The 21,364-nt window shown below is 36.3% G+C and overlaps 1 protein-coding gene and 1 pseudogene across 7 annotated transcripts in view; both read left to right on the top strand.

The window, feature by feature from the left end:
• The window catches only part of ATP11B (ATPase phospholipid transporting 11B (putative)), a 134,828-nt gene extending 114,874 nt beyond the window's left edge, over positions 1–19,954 (top strand). For 3 of the 7 annotated variants that reach the window (XM_033211798.1, XM_033211802.1, XM_033211803.1), the window contains 2 exons: positions 11,418–11,551; positions 15,604–17,828. In XM_033211798.1, coding sequence (XP_033067689.1) covers positions 11,418–11,523 — 106 coding nt within the window. In that variant the 3' untranslated portion in view covers positions 11,524–11,551; positions 15,604–17,828. Of the gene's footprint in view, positions 1–3,477; positions 3,668–11,417; positions 11,552–15,603; positions 17,843–19,333 lie in introns of those variants that run through there. The other 4 variants (XM_033211799.1, XM_033211800.1, XM_033211797.1 and 1 more) reach the window with 3 other exon arrangements.
• LOC117083790 lies at positions 1,974–3,209 on the top strand (annotated as a pseudogene).
• Positions 19,955–21,364: the final 1,410 nt, after the last annotated feature.

The raw sequence follows: 21,364 nt of genomic DNA on the forward strand, positions 1-21,364 counted from the left end.
TATTTATGTTTGTATACTGTAATGGCTGCTGAAGCATTTCATATCCTGGCTACTATTTAGTGCATCTATAAATTGAACAATGTGTGTGTATGTCTTATCTTTATCTCCACAGACAGATGCATTCTGTCAGTTTGTACAAAAAATAATAGTATAGAGATGTCTTTTGATAGAAAGGGATGAAAGCTTAAATTTTAGGACTTTCTATATTAAGATACTAAAACTATGTATTAGGTATGGTTTGAAGGGGGAAAGTAATATAACTTATTATTTTTCTTTTTAGAAATTGGCACTTTTCCATTTCTTGCTCTATTGGTTTCTTACAGATTCTTAATCACGTATTTTTTAAAATTCTTTTTTATTCTCAAGGTTTCTAATCTTTCTCTATGTTCATTTGAATTTTAAATTCTTTTTTATTCTCAAGGTGTCTAATCTTTCTGTGTTTTTCTGATCAAATGAATGGCTTTTACACAGCACCACTTAAATAACCTTTTATAAAACTCTATAAGTTCATAATATTGAGCCATTTAAAGATTTATTAAACCTTTCAGGTTATTATTAACTTCAACTTTAAAAAATACTCTATTTCAAATTATAATGGTGTAATAATTACAGATGAGTATACAAATGGGTGTTTAAGTGGTAGTCAACTAAATTTTATATTTAAAATGAGAAATAAATTAAAACAAAGATTTACCTTCACTTTTGGCTCAGCCAAATATGTGTATCACAATTTTATCAGTAGGTGACTTTAAAAACAGTGGCTTTCTATCACATTTTTTAGCATCTAATTATTTAACTCTAAAGCAGGAAAGCTCATTATTTAAAAGCACACTCTGGCCAACTGTTTTTTGTCATATAAAGATAACTTTTATATTGTGAATAATCATATTTTTATGAAATCATATTTTCACATATCATACTGGCTTAAATCAAACCACATTTTTTTAGCAAAGCTAGATTTAAGAATAATGGAGAAAGGAAATCATAAATCAAGGAAATCACTGATTCTGTAATACTCTGATAAAACAGTAAGCTGAACATTGATCTGTGAAAGGTCACAATGAGAACAGGATATGGATGAGATGGTCATTCTGCAAGCCACTCTCCAATCAGGTCGTGTAACAATACAAAACTATTAACAATTTTCTTTTGAATAAACAAAACTCATTTTGAGTATTCATTCTGCAAGCCACTCTCCAATCAGTCGTGTAACAAGTGGGAAAGAATGCTGTTCAGAGAGCGGCAGGCCTGAATGCTGATGCTGCAGCTGGTGCTACTCCCAGTAGGTCCTAACCAAGTCACTTAAACTCTGGGCCTCCAGGTTCTTCACCTGTCACATGATCATTTTACATACTGTGGTCTGCTTAGTTACCATCAGCATCATAGAAAAACAAAAAGAAGAAATACTGTGCTCAACTAAAAGCCAGGCAGAGAAACAGTTACTCAGATTGAACAGTGAGTGACCACTAGGTGGGCATTTGTTCATAGCTGCATGGAGAGTAAGTGCCCATATACATCTTTCTGCTGATGCAGCCTCTGAATTTTGAATGCATCGGTTTTTTAAACTGCATTGAGCAGTATTCCATGGGTGTGATCCATAGTAGCGTAACTGTTTACTCCTGTGACAGAGAGGAAAACTGTATGGATATCAGATATCTTTAAGAGCTTTTTCTTCTTTAATCAAGTTAGTACTTCTTAAGGACAATTAAGGCCAGGCGGTGGCTCACACCTGTAATCCCAGCACTTTGGGAGGCCAAGGTGGGTGGATCCCTTAAGGTCAAGAGTTCGAGGCCATCCTAGCCAACATGGTGAAACCCCATGTCTACTAAAAATACAAAAATTAGCTGGGCGTGGTGGCAGACAACTGTAATCCCAGCTACTTGAGAGGCTGAGACAAGAGAATCGCTTGAAGCCAGGAGATGGAGGTTGCAGTGAGCCAAGATCATGCCAGTTCACTCCAGCCTGGACAACAGAGTGGGACTACTTCTTTAAAAAACAAAAAACAAAAAAATACAAAACTATTAACAATTTTCTTTTGAATAAACAAAACTCATTTTGAGTATTTTCCCTTCTACTCTTCCCCTGTATTATAGGCAAAGCTATTAAGATATCTTCACATAAACTTACTATACGCTTGAAACCAAAAAATTCTGCTAATCTTTTGTTTATATCAGAAATTCAGCATTGCATCTTTCATAGAAATAATTATTGGTCAGTCTTAATCCTGGGAAAATACATAGAGATAAGGCAAAATTGTTTTTTATTCATTAAGGACATTTCTTGTAATTTAATAAGTTCAAAATAAGGATGGCTGTAGACACACTTTAAACTTCCTTAGAAGGTCTCTAATACAAATACAGAAAAAGAACTGAAATGTGTGTAAATTATTGACCCTCATTAAAAATCTGTTTCAAATTGAGGATTAAATTTATTTTGTTAACAAATAGATCAGGTAAAGCGCTTTGCACACATGCTCAACATTTCTAAGGCCATGAAGTCCAGTTAGAGTAGAGAAGTCTTCTGAGAAGGGAAGCAGGAAAGATGAGAAATTGGACATACCTTTGCAATAAGAACCCTAAATCTTGGTGGCAAATGAATTTAATAGAAGAAACTGAATTTTATTGAAAGAAATTTGGTTTTAACTTAGTTGTAATATATATTTAGTTAGAGCTTTGTGCACTGGAAAATCATGGCTTTATTTTGTGTGCTTATGTTCCCCTTAAGAAGTTCCCATTAGGGAAACTGCCCCTTCTTGGGGGTCATGATGGGCAGCAAGATGGCGTCTGCCAGTAGGGTCGTTCAGGTAGTCAAACCACACACTCCATTAATAAGGTTTCCTGACAGACGAGACAATCCTAAACCCAATGTATCGGAAGCTTTGAGATCAGCAGGGCTACCATCTCACTCTTCTGTAATTTCACAACATTCTAAGGGAAGTAAATCACCAGATTTGCTGATGTATCAGGGTCCACCAGATACTGCAGAAATAATAAAAACATTACCTTAGAAATACAGAAGGAAACTTGTGTCTCAAGAAGAAATTGAATTTATCCAATGTGGAGGTACTGAATAACCATGGTGGCTGCTGTTTGTCATCAGACAATAGAATTGTCTTTACAATAAAGGACTTCCAAAATGACAGATGAGAAACTGTATATTAAACACCTTTAATAAATACTATGAAAAAAATGAAATATAGAAAATTTAGATGGACACTTGTATTTCCTGATTTATGTGTCTTGGTCAGCTTCTCCACAAGCTTACGTAATTGTTTATACACTTTATACTTATTAAAATATACATTTTTTTTAAAAAGTTCCCGTTAGCCCTCTTTTGTGACAGTAAATGCGCTGTTCTTTGAACATTTCTTTTGTGCCTCAGATTGTGGATGCCAACTTGTTGCTTTGATTTTAAACCTCTATATGGTGAAGAGTATCATTCTGTAATACGAGACTTGTTGCTTTTCTGTCCTTCCAGATGGAAGAAGATAAGGGTTCAGTCAGCTCAGCATATGAATTTGCTGAAAGCCAGCACAGAGGGGAGGACAGTAGGCACCTGCTAGCTGAGGCTTGCAGCCAGCAGGACAGTTGTTGCGTGCACTAGGTAGTACTGCGCTGGACCTTCCCGGGGACTCATCCGCTAAGTTCTCATGCTTGGGGGGCATGTCATGGGACACCTGACCGAACATTTCCATTTCGTTACTAATTCCTTCACTGTTCCTCATATGTTGTTTTGGTTTCATTGTTTTCCTTTTTTGTGATCTCATTTTTCATATGTCCATCCCTGAAAATTTTGTCAATCTCTCTTTAGAGTTCCAAAGATAAATCAGACTTCACCTCACATTCTAAGCTGTGAAGATATTCTCACAACCTATTGTCTTACATTCAAGAAAATACTCCTTTTCACTTCTCCTTTTGAAAATGTCTTGCTAGTTCTGCTTTCTCTGAAATCATTTTCCCCCTTGAAGTTGTAGTTGTGTATCATTTATCCGTCTTAATGTAGTTAGATACTGAATTACTTATCTAAGTCACCTTTTAAGTTGAATGATCAAAGAGTAGGGTGCTTAGACTTAGTACTGAGAAATTTTCTGCTGACTGATATTCAACAAACTTTCCATTCGTTTCATAAATCTTTTGAAACAGGGTCTCATTTCATCGCCCAGGCTAGAGTGCAGTGGCACGATCATGGCTCACTGCAGCCTCAATCTCCCGGGCTCAAGTGGTCCTCCCACCCCAGACCTTTCTCCTGTAGCTGGGACTACAGGTGCATCCCACCATGCCCAGCTAGTTTTTTGTATTGGGTCTCGCCATGTTGCCCACACTGGTCTCAAACCCCTGGGCTCACGCGATCTACCTGCCTCAGCCTCCCAAAGTGCTGGGATATAGGTGTGAACCACCACACCTGGCTCATAAATTTTCATAGTTGTATCTTTTTAATAAAAAATTTTTTTAAAAGGCCGGGCGTGGTGGCTCATGCCTGTAATCCCAGCACTTTGGGGGCTGAGGTAGGTGGATCATGAGGTCAGGAGATTGAGACCATCCTGGCGGACACATGAAACCCCATCTCTACTAAAAACACAAATCATTAGCTGGATGTTGTGGTGGACGCCTGTAGTCCCAGCTACTTGGGAGGCTGAGGCAGGAGAATGGCATGAACCTGGGAGGCGGAGCTTGCAGTGAGCTGAGATCACGCCACTGCACTCCAGCCTGGGCGACAGAATGAGATTCCATCTCAAAAAAAAAAGAAATAACTGATGAGAGCTTGATTTTCTCTTCTCTTGAGGAATAACCCTGACAACATTTCTAGACCTAATTGGGATATGCAGAATATTTTGATTGGTAGTAATTATGGAGGATAAAATTTCCTGCCACTAATAATTGTATTATTTGGACTAATTGCTATTTTATTTATTGTCATTACTAGTCAAGAAAGTGCTGTTGGGATAAGCAGTGATGACATTTTGTAACAAAGCCACTTGAAAATTGTAAATCTTTTAACAGCACTATAAATCAGACCTTGGAACAGGTAGAATAATTTAAAGAATCTGAACTATTCTATAAGATACAGTTTTTAAATTAGATTAGTGGATTGCCCTACATGAAAAATTAATCAACTCTATTATTAAATATCAGTTGAAAAGATTCAGAAGAATTCGGAATTTTTATTTGTTTTGGTATGCTTCATATGATATTTACAGTATATTTCTCTTGCATTGTGCCTTGCTGTAGAAAGATGTTTAGTTTTTTTTAATATGCTCTGATTGAGCTCCAAAGAAAGTTCATGTGAAGAGCTTGCTGCTGCCTAGGATTTATGTTATGCCCTGGACAGTCTACAAAGCAGATTATCTACTTGAGACCTGATAATACCAAAACTATAAGATTGTGTCCTCTGTGATAAAAGTTCCCCACACATTCGAGTTCTAGTGGATATTTCATACGATGTGGATCTGATACTGCTTTGCTTTAATATGTCCATTAAATGTACAATACAGTTGAGAATTGGGTTCTTAGAATGTTCCCATTAAATAACAGAAGCCTTATTATGGTGACTTTTGCAAAGGAATGATAAGTGAATTATCTCTTACACCCTGTGATGTTAATTTACCCTCTACATTAAGTTTGGGGATTTTATCATTTTTCACAGGTATTAATTTCTTCCTCACCTAAACTACAAATTCCTGGTCATATGTTGTTATTTATGTAACCAGTAGAGTGAGTATATCATTAAAACAGAAGGCCCTTAGTCCTCTTTCAAACTAGGAATAAGCCAGATTATCAAAATAAATTTACCAAATCAGTATAATTCTCATCATATTTTTGTTTTCTTTTTTGAGATAGAGATAGAGTCTCACTGTGTTGCCCAGGCTGGAGTGCAGAGGCACCATCTCAGCTCACTGCAACCTCCACCTCCTGAGTTCAAGCAGTTCTCCTGCCTCAGCCGACAGACTAGCTGGGACTACACATGCAGCTAATTTTTGTATATTTAGTAGAGACAGGGTTTCGCCTTGTTGGCCAGGCTGGTCTCGAACTCCTGGCCTCAAGTGATTCACCTTCCTTGCCTCCCATAGTTCTGGGATTACAGATGTGAGCCACTGTGCCCGGCCCATATTCTTATTTTCATACTTAAATTTAGGTAATACATACAGAAATCTCCTTCTCAAGAAATTCCTAAAAGACAGTATGGAAGTATTTTATAACCATCTTTCTAAGTTGTTTATTTTACTTAGAGGGAAGGAGAGAGGAAAGGGAGTTTAGAAGAGTGAATATGAGCTTGAAGAATGTTTTGGAGAAACAGGCCTTGAGTAAGATATACCAGTTACCCAGATTTCATCACTTCATGGCTATCTCCATCACAATTCTGAATTACGAGATGAAGCTTATTACTTGTTTTAGAGATGTTATGATTCTTAATCAGATTTGAAAATGTAATATTTGATGACTTGATTTTACATTAGAAAGAAAAACATTTCCTTAAACACAAACCTCCTCTTTTTTCATTTTGTTTTTATAATTAGAGTTGAAAGCTTCTTTCCAAATAACTCCTTTAAGGCCATGCAAGGTGCTCACTTTGATTATATAGTATATAAAACACCTTTCAGGGCAAAAGATCTAGCATAGTTAATTGTTTGACAGTTATTATCTAAACTTCAAAAAACAAAAACCTTTATTTGATTTGATAGAATGTCATAGGTGTGACTAAAAAATGTTAGAAATGTAAGATATTTTTCTAAAATTTATAAGATTTAAGGAAGGTTGTAAGGTTTCAGGAAGATATTTTGTATAAGCAATAAGAAATATCTGTTTATTGTCATTGACATGAAAATAATGGAAATAAAAGCAGTGAACCAGAATTTATTTCAAAGGGCAATTTCTGTGAAGATGAGCATTTTTATTATCTGTGCATAGTCATGTTGAATAGGCATAGTTGTTTTGCTTGACAGCCTTTCTAGCACTAAATTATGTGGTCATTCCTGGGAGCAAGTGTGGTGGAAAGTGAGGCTTACCAATCACAACTTCTAGTAAATGAAAAGTTACCTCTTGATACCACCAGGTAGGGTCTCACTCCCATTACTATGCTTTTTTTTTCTTTTTTATTATTTATAAGTGGTCTCCCAAAAAATGTAATGATTTCCTCTCCTTACTTTGAATGAAATGAGCTTGAATGGTCAACTCCATTCTCCCTTGCCCAATTATACTGGCAACTATGGCTGTACAGGTACTCTGGCCGAGCTGTCAGTTCCTGAATATTGAGATCAAAGATATATATATGGGAAAGTAGTAGAGCTTAGAGGTTTGCTGGAGAACAGTATAGCATTTTCTATAGATAGCTTTACAGAAACACAGCCAGCATTCAGCATTTTAACAGCAGCTGAGGCTGGCCACAGTGGCTCATGCTTGTAATCCTAGCACTTTGGGAGGCTGAGGTGGGCGGATTGTCTGAGCTCAGAAGATTGAGACCAGCCTGGACAACATGGTGAAACCTCATCTCTACTAAAATACAAAAAATTAGCTGGGCGTGGTGGCGGGCGCCTGTAGTCCCAGCTACTCAGGAGGCTGAGGCATGAGAATTGCTTGAACCCAGGAGGCGGAGGTTGCAGTGAACCGAGATTGCACCACTGCACTCCAGCCTGGGCAACAGAGTGAGACTCAGTCTCAAAAAAAACAAAAAAAACCCAAAAAAAACAGGCAGCTGAGTTCTTTTTTTTCTTTAGAGAAGAAAGGAAACATATAAATACAAACTATATATACACATATACAAGTTCAAAAAGTGATCCAAAGAAGTCATTTCTTAAAATTTTTGACATTTCAAGATGTTTACCTTCTCTGTTGGGATGTCTATATTTTAATAACTGTCCTTCAGTTTTAAAGCGAAGGATGGCCAGGCTCAGTAGCTCATACCTGTAATGCCAGCACTTTGAGGGACTGAAGTGGGAGGACCACTGGAGGCCAGGAGTTTGAGACCAGCCTGGGCAGTGTAGTAAGACCCTGTCTCTACTAAAATTAAAAATTAGCCTGACATGATGACGCACACCTGTAGTAGCCACCCAGGAGGCTGAGGTGGAAGGATTGCTTGAGCCCAGGAGGTTGAGACTGCAGTGAGCTATGATCGGTTGTGCTACTGTACTCCAGCCTGGATGACAGAGCAAGACCCCGTCTCTAAAAATAATAAAAATAAAGTGAAAGGTGATTAATGCAAAGCAAGATGATTACGTAAGGTCAGATCCAGACCAAGGCCGTGTCTTGCGTATATATGGATACTCAAGTGCTGGCTACCTTCTGGGTGTCATCTCGATGAATTTCTTCTCAGTTTGGTTGAGCACCAGCTTTGAGCACAGCACATGTTGTTAAACTAAAAAGTGTCAGACAAGATCCTTGCTCTTTTGAGTTTCTGGTTTAGTTCTTCCCAAGTAAATGTAGTAAAGGACCAGTTTGTTATTTTCTTGTTTTGTTTTAATTTCCAGTTTATCTTGAGCCAATGCTTTTACAAATACAATAAAAAATGAATTACAGGAAAATGAAATCTAAAAGATATATAAAATAAGCCCCAATTTTTAAATTACTGAATTTAACAGTTATAAACATACTTTGTCCAACTGCTGTAAAAATTTCTAAGCTCTTATTCTCACAGATTAGAAATGCTTATTTCTTCATGGACCAGTAATAGTGTTTATGGATTAGCATTGATCCATGGACCACACTTTGAGTCACAACTGGTCTTTTCGCAAGGGGACAGTACCACTCCCTTACACTTAGGCTAAGCTTGTGCTGAATACATACCACACTGCTGCCCACACATAGCCACTCTTTCTCCTCCCTCAGCCTAGAATATCTCTTCTCCGCCGTCTCCTGCTGTATTGAAATGCCTCCCGAGTCCTTTAAGATGTATTTTAAATGCCACCTTTTTCATCAAATCTTCATGCCCTCCCACCAGTACCACTAACAGCAACTGGGTTTGAGCTTTCCCTCCTATTTTCTGAGTAGTCTGCCTCTTACAATCATAAGGCAGAATAGTGACGTGGTAAAGGGGTTTGGGCTCTGAAAGCAAAGAAACCAAGATTCAAGCCCCAGATTAAGTGGGTGACCTTGAACAAATTCTTAACTGTTTCCTCCTCTTTAAACTGGGGGTGATCATGATGCCTATTCCTAAGGGCTATTGAAGTTTTCAGTGAGACAATCCGTGAGAAGCATCTTACATAGTCACTGGGGCATACGTGGTGAGCACTCCACTAATGTAACTGCTGTTAGTATGTCTTCCTGACTTGTCCTCTCTCCCACCTTCTTCCTTACTGTTACCTCACCTGATTGAGCACAGGGTTACTATCTCCTGTGGAAACTGGCACAGTACCTTGCTCAATGAATAGAAGTTTAAGTGCTTGTGCCAATTAAGTGATACAAATAAGCAGTGAAATAGAATCAGAAAAAGAGATGACTCATAGTTGGAGAGGTGAGGGAAGTTAGATGGAGACGGTGGGGTTTAAGCTGAACCCTGGTGTAGGGGTCAGCATTCTGACCCTGATTGATGGCAGGCCCCGACACATGCCTCCGGGCAGGGAACACTGCCTGGTTGGCTGGAGTGGATACTGCACCAGAGCATTGGGAAGCAGAGCAGGAAAGGCAGCCTGGGGTCAGGCTGTAAAAGGCCTTCAAGGCTTCATGGGGTGTGGGGCTTTATCCTTTGAGCATGTAGGAGCCCTGGAGTCTGGGTTGCTACAAGGGGTAAATTTGAGATTGGAGAAACTGGAGTCCAGTGACCCAAAGAGGACATTGGAAAACTCATGAAATCCTGTTACCTAAACCAGCATTTCCTAAACTATTCCTCTGAATATGAATGATCCTCCTGGTGTTGCTTAGTGTTTCCTGGTTGGGAGGGTGGAAGTGTATGGTTTCTCCCACTAAGAAAATGAGTGGGAGAATTACAATATCTCAGGCTTCCCCCATGGAGATGACCATGTATCCTGACTTGACCGTCCTCTACTTTAAAAGTCTGTTTAGAACTTTGTTAAATTCGTGTTTCCCAAATTTAATTGAACACAGCCTTTTTTTTTTTCATGAAATGTGTGTAAATAGCTCACAAAACAGTTTAAGAAACAGTGCCCTACACAATTCTAAACCAAGAGTATTGTAATGAACAAGTAAAGTTTAGCTCTTTCTCAGTGCTTAGCTGATTCTAGGGCACTGTCATCAGGCAGTTGCCAGATAAGAACCACGTTGTTTCACACTGGGTGGTGTCGAATCTTCTGAGCATGCATCTTGCAGGACATCAGCAGTTGCTTATGTTCAGAATGCCAGGTTTCTGTTCCACCATGTCTGTCTCTTCTGTTCATTGTGAGCATCTCCACAAACATCCTCTATTGCCAATGCCTGCACCCAGCACGTGGTGACGCCCAACCTTCGTGGAAGTGCAACCCTGTATTTATTCTCCTCTATCCTCAAAAGATGTGTTATGCAGGATGTTATATATGTAAAAGACAGTGAATTGAAATAAGGTGTTTTTTTAAAAAAACAACAGCCCTTGAAAAATTTCGGAGCATCCTTGACAAACAATACCAGGGTTGGGATTCATCGATTTACGTGGTCATACCATCTTTCCCCCTCATTTTTGTTCAGTTAAAATTGTTAGTAGTGTGGAATAAAATTATCTTGCTGGGCTATTTATGCCTGAATCAACATAAATCTTGCATATTTTCAGAAAGTAATTCAGTTTCAAATCTTGATAGTACTACTTATTCACTTGTTTAATAAATTGTAATCTATGTGCTGTCAGCTAACTGTTAAAAAGCAGGATGAGCTGATGATGGGATGATTGCCACTTAAAAGTTTTTAGCAATTTATGATAAATGATGCTTTTTTCAAAGATAAGTATGGAGGGGCTATCTGTAGAGTGCTTAGAACCTGGCACATAGTAAAGCATACGTAAAGTGTTTGCTGCCATTGTTGTTGTTATTGAAGATTGGGGTGAGGCCCTGCCTGATTGTTATTTCCCAGTCTTCAAGATAGTTCATACTCCACTTATCTCGGTTGTTAGACATTTTTCATTGAAATTGCAGGAGCATTTTACCTAAAGAAAAACTCCATGCAGAATTGGAATTCATTACATTCCTGAGTGGTTGATGGAAATCATTTTGACCGTAATAAATGATTGAAATAAAACATTGAAAGTAGATTTAAATAATATCCAGCTTCTTAATGTATGTAATTATTTTACTAGACCTCTAATTTAGGATACAAGGTTTTAAAATAATTTTGGATGGTTATACTCTAGTAAATTAAAGCCTTTCATATGTTTCCCATATTATAGAAAAACATGTTAGTTAGTTTATATATATTACCTTTGATTTGAAAGTGCTTGTAATTTTCTAATGCTTTTTAGAAGTCCAGATCTTTAAATAACTAGTGTTTTCTGCTTCGCCTCTGCAGCTTACTGAAACAAATGCAGGTATCAAGTGCTTGGACTCCATGTGCTGTTTCCCGGAAGGAGAAGCAGCATGCACATCTGTTGGAAGAATGCTGGAACGAGTTATAGGAAGATGTAGTCCGACCCACATCAGCAGGTGTGAAATATCTCTAAGTAGCCTTTGCTTCAAATGAGTATCCTATCTGGAACAGGATGAACCTGCAGCTCTAGATACCTAATAAATCAGCAGCTGGTTTTACCAACTGAAGCAGGAAGTCTGCTATTTATTAGCATTCCTTGGTGGTAGATTTCACTTTGTGGCTTTGGGGTAAGGGCTTTTTCACTCACAAAGGAAGAGAAAGCACCTTTGAAGAGACTTCATCTAATGAACAAAACATTTTGTCTCATAGTCTTTCTAAAATGTGCTGAGTAGGAGTGTGTATATGGTACTCTTTCATGGTTTGTATAACTTTCTTTTTTAAATTATACATATACTATTTCCTTTTTATTATTTTTTTAATTTTTTTTGCTTTTTGTCTTTACAAAATAATAACATAACAGTGAAGCCAAAGGCTTTCCTTTTCTTACTCTGTATGTATATTTTCCAGTTGATTATTTGAGGCTTTGAGGTATTTATAAACACAAAAGGCTGTATTTCTGCTCCCCTACATCTTCTTATGTCTGTAATGAAGTTTTGAAATGAGTTGTGATTTTTAAGTTTCTTTTGCTTGGTAGTTATTGTCTAATTAAAAGTGTATGAGTTAGAACAGGCTCTTTAAATTATGGAGTAAAAGAATCTTAGCATTTTTGTCCCCTTCTAAATCTATTTCTTGAATGAGATTTATCACCATGCCTGCTGTTGTGCACCATAACAACAACAACAACAACAAATACCACCTTTTGGTAAATACCATTTAAAATCCATTGAAACGTGCAATTAATTTATTTATTCATACATGTCTCCAAGAGTTATATCACTATTTAGAGGATGTTAGGGGGTAGAAAGCGCTTTTTCCACCCTTGGTGTTCTTTAGGTGAATGATACCATATTCTCAAAATCAGTGCAGCAGTACACGGTATGCTTGGAGGGTACAAATGGGCAGGGAGAGATGTTGTTTCCCATTGTCCCAAATGTGCTACATGAATATTAGCACTTTGTACATGTGCCAGGGCTTGGAAAAGGTTGGAAATTACCCCAGGAACAGGTTATAAAGAGTGAAGAAGGCACTACTCCTATCTACTGGAAAAGGGATTTTTATTATTTGGTTAGCTTTGTGTTTTTAAAAAAAATGAGTATGATATCATTCATCTATTATAAAATTCAGGTAACTTTTACTGGTGAACTTATTAGTTCCTCACTTTAGCTTTAGCTTAGCCATGCCTTTATGTTACGATTGAATTTATAAATAGCATTCTTATGTTAACATATGTCTGTGGTTTCAATCCCCATTTATTCTGACTTGATTATAACATGTGATCTGAAATATTTCCATAATGCTGTGATATCATTTTGTAGTAATTTCATTTCATGTAGAAGGATGAGCACTTAAACTCTGGGACTTTGTTATGATTCACATAATTGTATTATAAAATGTGGCTCTGTCATGTACCTAGGCCAGCAAGTTTCCCAAAGGAAGTTCTAAAAGAGCTTGATTTATAATATTATTTTACCTAATAACACAGCTTCATTGCACAGAATGAAGATAGGAGTTAGACTAAGATACAATAGAACCTCTACAGAATTTTTTCAACTTCTGTTTCAATGAAAATTTCTCTTTAATGACAATATATGGTTTTGTTAGTGATTTTTTTAAACTAGAATTAATTTTAAATGAGCCCCAAATTTTTTCTACTATATAGAAATTATAAAAATTTTCTTGATATCAATTATGTAGGTAATATACCCCCTTTATTCTTTACGTAGCCATTTTGATGCGGCATTACCTCTTTGGAACCTGCCCCAGGAGTTACTGAATTTACTTTGACATGTAGCTATTATCATCTATACTTCTTTTCACTTAAAATTATGCCACATTCTTTTTGTCTGAATTTTTTATTCTCCTAATAAAATGTTTAACTTAGTAATTAATATCATATTTGACAGGCTATAAATGCCCTTCCAGTTTTCTCCAACATCACAGGTTATATTATTGGTTACTATTATTTTCTTAGCTTTTTTCTCATGTGAATAATCTAGAAAGTCTTTTCAGACCTGTTCATTCTTTTCTAGGGGATAAGTCATATAATAACACCAAGCTACCTGGTGCTTTTCAAGGGCTATGTGAAAATTGCCGTAGATGCATTAACATTATATTTAAACTTTCAAAGTCATTTTGATATGTAGAGTTCTGGTTTTGTTTTTTACATATAATTGTATTTGTGAAATGTGGTGGGCATTTCCATTGTGACTTTAGAGCAGCATCTATTCTACATTTCTATTTCATGTCTAAGAAGTAGGCAAGGCTGAGACTGCCATTACGAGATGTGGAAGCCCTTGGCTGTGTGTTCCATTAACATATTAAACTCAAGAGTAAATGGGCATCGCTTGAGAAATACCACCAGTGTTTTTTATATGACAGATTTCTTTGGTGATTACATTTTTACCATCCAGGCACAAAAATCGACTTACATTTTATTAATTGGTGGTGTCAGTGAAGTATCCCATATTGCAAGCTTAGTTTCAAAGGGAGCATCATGGTGCTATAGAAAGGATATGCCATGTTGCACCCTAAAGAGCTGGATTTTAGCAATAAAAGATTTTCTGTTCGTATATTACTAACAGTTAAGTTACTTTATCCTAATCAAAACTATCTTCTAAATAGAAAGTAATACGTAGTTCAAGTGTTTAATGTTCTGTCAAAAATTATATTTAACATATGAATGCACAATGTGTGCTTTGAAAAAAAAATTTTAAATGAAGGAGACGTTATCTAATAAGATTCTTGGGTGTAAGCAATGTGGAAAGAAGAAAAACTAATATAAAGTATGGCAGTTTGGAATTGAACATCTGACTCCAGATAACTGGGATATTGATAGATATTATATTTAAAAGTTATAGTTAAAAGCATACTTTTCCCCTGTAAATACTTACTGTTAAAGAAATTTTCATCTTCTCATTTTATTCATTTATTCTGCAAACACTGGGTGCCTAATATATGTCAGACACAATTCTAGATGCTAGGCAGACAGTAGTGAACTAGTCCTTCCCTAACCTAAGGTAGATACTGTTCCAGCTTTTCTAGAAACTAGTCGAATTAAAGTTGAGCTACATACAAACTTAGCATCTCTGGGAAAAAGAAAATATTTGACAAAGGTGAATTGGAGCCATTTTTAATGCTCGTCTCTTCCTGTAACATCTCTGTTTAGGGAAGGTGGGAACCCTGGAAAAAGTTACATAAAATGTATTTATTGTTAAATGTGTTTAGTCTAGTAAGAAAAGCAACCTTTCACTTGGCAGTCCTAACATTGTCCTTGAACTAGGTTAGTCTATTTTAAGCATGGCAGGCTACTTTTGGTCTTGAGTTATTTTAGCTTAAATTAATTCAAGCTAATTTAAGTTTACAGCTGCACATAAAGTATTATGTAATGAATTGCTTTAGGGCCTTATCATTCAGACACCAGTTAACTTTTCCAGACCAGTAGAGGATTGTTTGTTCTTAGTTAAGTGAAAACACTAGTGACCTACAGGTGTCTTTGATGCCTTTTGAATACATCATTCACTACATTCAAGCTAATTATGCTGAAGTCTTTAGAATAGGATTTATAGCTGAAATGAAATGATCAATAATAGGAACATACTACTGTTTCATTCCAAAGCCTTTGGTAAGTGGGATTTGGGTTTGTTTTTGTAAACTGAACTTTTCAGTAAAACTGAATGTGCATAACTCTTAATAACATACTTCTTATTGAATTGTTAAGACTTTAAAAAGCATCTCATGCTTTACTACATATAGAAACTGTTTTAATGCTAATGAATGTTTGAATTTTGGCTAATATTTTTATATAATGACTAGAGCATTATTTTTCCCAAGTTTTTATATAATATAAATAGAAAGTTTGGGCATTCAATACTAGTATGAAGAACCTCTCTTTACCATTTAAATGAATCAATCAGTGATTGCATTTGGGTCCTAAGTTTTAGAGTAAATTTTTTTCTCAATTAAAACATAGGTCCTGGTGAGCCAAACTTTTCTCTTATTGTTACTTTAGATCATGGAGTGCATCGGATCCTTTCTATACCAACGACAGGAGCATCTTGACTCTCTCCACAATGGACTCATCTACTTGTTAAAGGGGCTGTAGTGCTTTGTGGGAGCCATTTCGCCTCCTTTCCTAAAATTCAGTGTGTTCACCCTGTTAATGGCCACACTAGCTCTGAAATTAATTTCCGAAATCTTTGTAACAGTTCACACCCACTCTGAGTTACAATGGCAGACAAACAGAAAGCATTAATACAAGCCCCTCCTAACACCCTTAATTTGAATCTGAACATGTTAAAATTGGAGAAGAGACATTTTTCATCTCTTTGTCTGGTTTGTCCCTTGTGCTTATGGGACTCCTAATGGCATTTCAGTCTGTTGCTGAGGCCATTATATTTTAATATAAATGTAGAAAAAAGAGATAAATCTTAGTCATGTGTATTTTTTAGTATTAGCCTGATTATTGACTCTTCTATTTAAATCTGCTTCTGTAAATTATGCTGAAAGTTTGCCTTGAGAACTCTATTTTTTTATTAGAGTTATATTGAAACTTTTCATGGGAAAAGTTAATGTGAATACTGAGGAATTTTGGTCCCTCAGTGACCTGTGTTGTTAATTCATTAGTGCATTCTGAGTTCACAGAGCAAATTAGGAGAATCATTTCCAACCATTATTTACTGCAGTATGGATACCAATTCCTCTAACTGTACTGTAACACAGCCTGTAAAGTTAGCCACATAAATGCAAGGGTGTATCAGATATACAAATCAGGGATCAGGTCTGTTCACCGAACTTCAAATTGATGTTTACTAATATTTTTGTGACAGAGTATGAAGACCCTATAGTGGGTAAATTAGATACCATTAACATATAATTAATTTAATGTCTTTATCATTGGATCTTTTGCATGCTTTAATCTGGTTAACACATTTAAATTTGCTTTTTTTCTCTTTACCCGAAGGCTCTGTGTATAGTATTTCATGGCATCGTTGTAAAGTTTATATCAATAAAAAGTTTGGACAGTATTTAAATATTGCAAATATGTTTAATTATACAAATCAGAATAGTATGGGTAATTAAATCAATAAAAAGAGAAGAGCCTCTTTCTGCGGCCAACTTAGAATTGCTCTTCCCCTTGTAAGCTAGATTTTAGAATAAAGGGTTTCAGTTAATAATCTTATTTTCAGGTTATGTTATCTAAGTTATAGCACACTACCACAATACAGTGGGTTCTGCCAGTGTCCCAGTGCAAGGCATATTTTCAGGTGTGGCTATGGAATGTAAATTGTTAAAGTCTAAAATGCTAAACTTGTATCAGGTAACGTTAGCAATAAATTACAATGCTAAGAATGATTAATCGGGTAGATGTTACTGTAGTTAACTCATTGCACTTCAAAACCTAACTTCCATCCTGAATTTATCAAGTAGTTCTGTATTGTCATTTGTTTTTGTTTTGTTGAAATGTTGTCTTAAGATTTAGAAGTGATTATTAGCTTAAGAATTACTACCAAGCTCTAAGCAAATAATGATTGTATACATATTAAGAAAATGGTTAAATGCGGTTTTACCAAGTTTTCCCTTGAAAATGTCATTCTTTTATGGAGATTTATTGTGCAGCCCTAAGCTTCCTTCCCATTTCATGAATATAAGGCTTCTAGAATTGGGCTGGCAGGGGAAAGAATGGTTGAGACAAAAATTAAGACTTTATCTTTGTTTGCTTGTAAACTATTTTCTTGCTAATGTAACATTTGTCTGTTCCAGTGATGTAAGGATATTGTTATTAAGCTAAATATTAATTTTCAAAAACAGTCCTTCTTTAACTTAAGATATTCCATAGCTGGATTTAGGAAGATCTGTTATTCTGGAAATACTTTAAAAGAATAATACACCGTACAGTGTCTGCATTCACTAATTCATGTTCCAGAAAAGGAATACTGCAGATATACTCAGTAGAGTACTTTAGTGGAGGATATGGAAATTTGCTTATAAAGTCTCTTATAAAACATACATATAACAAAATGACATTCAATAGGCCTGCATTACATTTACATGACAGTGTTTATTTGCCATCAAATAAACTGAGTACTGACACTAGACAAAGACTCCAAAGTCATAAAGTAGCCTATGACCAACTGCAGCAAGACAGGAGGTCAGCTCGCCTAGAATGGTGCTTAAAGTGTGATTGATATAATTTTCTGTACTCACCATTTGAAGTTAGTTAAGAGAACTTTATTTTTTTAAAAAAAAAAGTAAATGGCATCCACTAGTGTGCTCATCCTAAACTGTTACTCCAAATCCACTCCGTTTTTAAAGCAAAATTATCTTGATTTTAAGAAGAATTTTCTATTTAAGAAAGTAACAATGCAGTCTACAAGCTTTCAGTAGTTTCCTAGTGCTATATTCATCTTGTAAAACTCTTACTACGTAACCAGTAATCACAAGGAAAGTGTCCCCTTTGCATATTTCTTTAAAATTCTTTGGAAAGTATGATGTTGATAAATAACCCTTATCTGCCAGAAGCAGAGCAAAATGCTGAATATGTTATTGCTAGTTAACCAGTGGTCTCAAATCGATTTGCCTCCCTTTGCCTTGTCTGAGGGCTGTAAGCCTGAAGATAGTGGCAAGCACCAAGTCAGTTTCCAAAATTGCCCCTCAGCTAAGGCTTTAAGTGACTCAGCACCCTGCCTCAGCTTTAGCAGGCATAGGCTCACCCTGGGCGGAGCAAAGTACGGGCCAGGGAGAACTACAGCTACGAAGACCTGCTGTTGAGTTGACAAAAGGGGAGAATCTATGGTCTGAATTTTCTAACCATCCTTTCTTGGGTCTAAAGCTCATGATATACAAAGGCTTCCAGAGCTGGGCCCCGCCCTGGCAGTGTCCTGAACAGGAGACTACACAGAGGCAAATCAGCCTTAGGGAACACTTGCATTCTGCCCTACGGTTAGTGCCAGGACTGAGGCCGTTTCTGCCGCAGAAGATTGTGAGATTGAACTTACCTGAGAGCTGGAGACTCCTGAGAAGCAGGAGTCAAGGCCACTAGAAAATTGACAGTTAAGAGCCAAAAGTTTTTAAAATATGCTACTCTGAAAATCTCGTGAAGGCTGTAGGAAAAGGGAGAATCTTCCATGTTGGTGTTTTTCCTGTAAAGATCGGTTTGGGGTATGATATTGGGCAGGTATTAATAAAAATAGCACACCAAAGAGTTCTGTAAAACATGTTTTATTGATTTTGGTCCCCACTTACATTCTATTTCTAGGAGTTACCTATTTTCATATAAGTAAAACATTATTAAAGTGCTGTTTTATGTGAAATAACTTGAATGTTGTTCCTACAAAAAATAGATAACTAATGATACATTTGTAATAATGGTAATTGTTAGATTTTTATGAAGAATGAGTATCTGGAAATATTGTAGCAATACTTTTAGTTTAAAATTTTGGACCTGAGACACTGTGGCTGTCTAATGTAATCCTTTAAAAATTATCTGCATTGTCAGTAAATGTAGTATATTATTGTACAGCTCTCAGTAATTTTTTAAAGTTTATGAAGTTATATTTATCAAATAAAAATTTTCCTATATAATTAAAAGTGTTCTTTTATTTAAGCATTTTAAGCTTCTCTCTTTATCACAACCTTCACTGCCAAACTTGTTTCAAGTTAAATTTTACTGTATTTACCCTTCATTAGAGGACAGGGATATCATTTATGCCTTTCACTGACTGCAGTTTTTTAAAATGTAGTTCTTACCCAGCTTTTATAGATCATCAGTACAACTCCTGGAAAAGACTCTGATAAGAATGCGCCAGCTGTAAAGACCGGCATACCTCAACTAGACTAGAAATTGCATCATTCCTGAAAAGCCAGCAAAGAGCACTTGTGAATTTGGAAATGCCCTGGTTCATAGAAAATATGTGATTTTTAAAAAAATATAACTGATGATAGAATGTATACTTCCCTATAAAATATTCCCGTTTCCTGACACCCAGTTATTTTCACTGCTTCCTCGGTTGCCAGTTAGAACAGACATAATTGTCTAATCTACATCTGCTTAAAAAGTTAAGCTGTTGTCTTTGCCCAGCTGTTTGTTAGTATTTGCAAAGGATGACAATGCATGATTTATGTAATGTAATGTATTTTTGAGATGTAATAAGAATATGATCCTAGACAAATCAATCAGTTTAGGCATCTGTTTTTATATTTAAAAAGGAGTGTTTGGACTATTTTTAGGACGACTACTGTCTTTAACTTCTAATATACAAGTAGAACATGATGAATAATGAACAAGAAATTTAGGACAAAAAAATAGAAGCATTTCACTGGAAAATTAGTGAATTCAAAAATTCAAGTTTTATATTGAAGAGCTGACTCAAAGGAAAGCCTACTGTAAATGGAGATAAGTCACCACACCTCTCTATGAACAGCCCGATTCCTGTGATAAATCAAATTTTTAAATACTAATTTAAGGTTAAATGGTTTGTATTCAGATATAATTTGTACACAGTAAAATGTATAGATTTTAGGATTATAGTTACTCACTTTTGATAAAGCTCTACGCCCATGTAACCCTTACCCCAAACCAGGTTAAAAATCCTTCAGTCATTCCTCAAGGTTCCCTTGTGCCTTTTGCGGTGAATTTATTCCCCTCTTGGTCCTGTCCCAGCAACCATTTTCTGATTCCTGTTGTCATAGATTAGTTTTGCCTAATCTTGAATTTTATGTAAATGACAATACACAGTGTGTCACTTTTGTGTCTGGCGTTGTTGCTCAGCGTGTCTGAGAGACTCATCTATGTTGTGCCAGGACCCATGGTTTTCTTTCTGCTACTCAGTAGTGTTTCATTGCATGAATGTACCACAATTTGTCCTTTCTCCTCTTTATGGACATGTGTTTTTTTACAGTTTGGGGCTATTGTTAAATAAAGTTATTATGAACATCCTTTGTGGACTTATGTTTTCACTTCTTTTGTGAAATAACTAGGAGTAGAATTGCAGGGTCATAGGGTAGGTTTATAAGAAACTATCAAAAAGTTTTCCACAGTGGCTGTATGTACTATTTGACACTCCCACCAGCAACTATGAGAGTCCCAGTTGCCAACATTTGGTGGTGTCTTTTTAATTTTAGCCATTCTAATAAAGTATCTCAGTGTGGTTATTTGCATGATGATGTTTAATCCTCTTCATATGCTCACTGGTGATTTATGATTTTTTCAAGATGTCTGTTAAAGTCTGGCCATTTTTTCATTAGGCTACTTTTCTTGTTACTGAATGGTAGGAATTTTTTTTTTAATTAAAAATATATATATTTTTTTATTATACTTTAAGTTCTAGGGTACATGTGCATAACATGCAGGTTTGTTACATATGTATACTTATGCCATATTGGTGTGCTGCACCCATCAACTCGTCAGCACCCATCAATTCATCATTTATATCATGTATAACTCCCCAATGCAATCCCTCCTCCCCCCTCCCCATAATAGGCCCCAGTATGTGATGTTCCCCTTCCCGAGTCCAAGTGATCTCATTGTTCAGTTCCCACTATGAGTGAGAACATGCGGTGTTTGGTTTTCTCTTCTTGTGATAGTTTGCTAAGAATGATGGTTTCCAGCTGCATCCATGTCCCTACAAAGGATGCAAACTCATCCTTTTTTATGGCTGCATAGTATTCCATGGTGTATATGTGCCACATTTTTTAATCCAGTCTGTCACAGATGGACATTTGGGTTGATTCCAAGTCTTGCTATTGTGAATAGTGCCGCAATAAACATACGT

The sequence above is a fragment of the Trachypithecus francoisi genome, unplaced genomic scaffold, assembly GCF_009764315.1.
Source record: "Trachypithecus francoisi isolate TF-2019V2 unplaced genomic scaffold, Tfra_2.0 Lachesis_group0, whole genome shotgun sequence".
Taxonomy (NCBI): Eukaryota; Metazoa; Chordata; class Mammalia; order Primates; family Cercopithecidae; genus Trachypithecus; species Trachypithecus francoisi.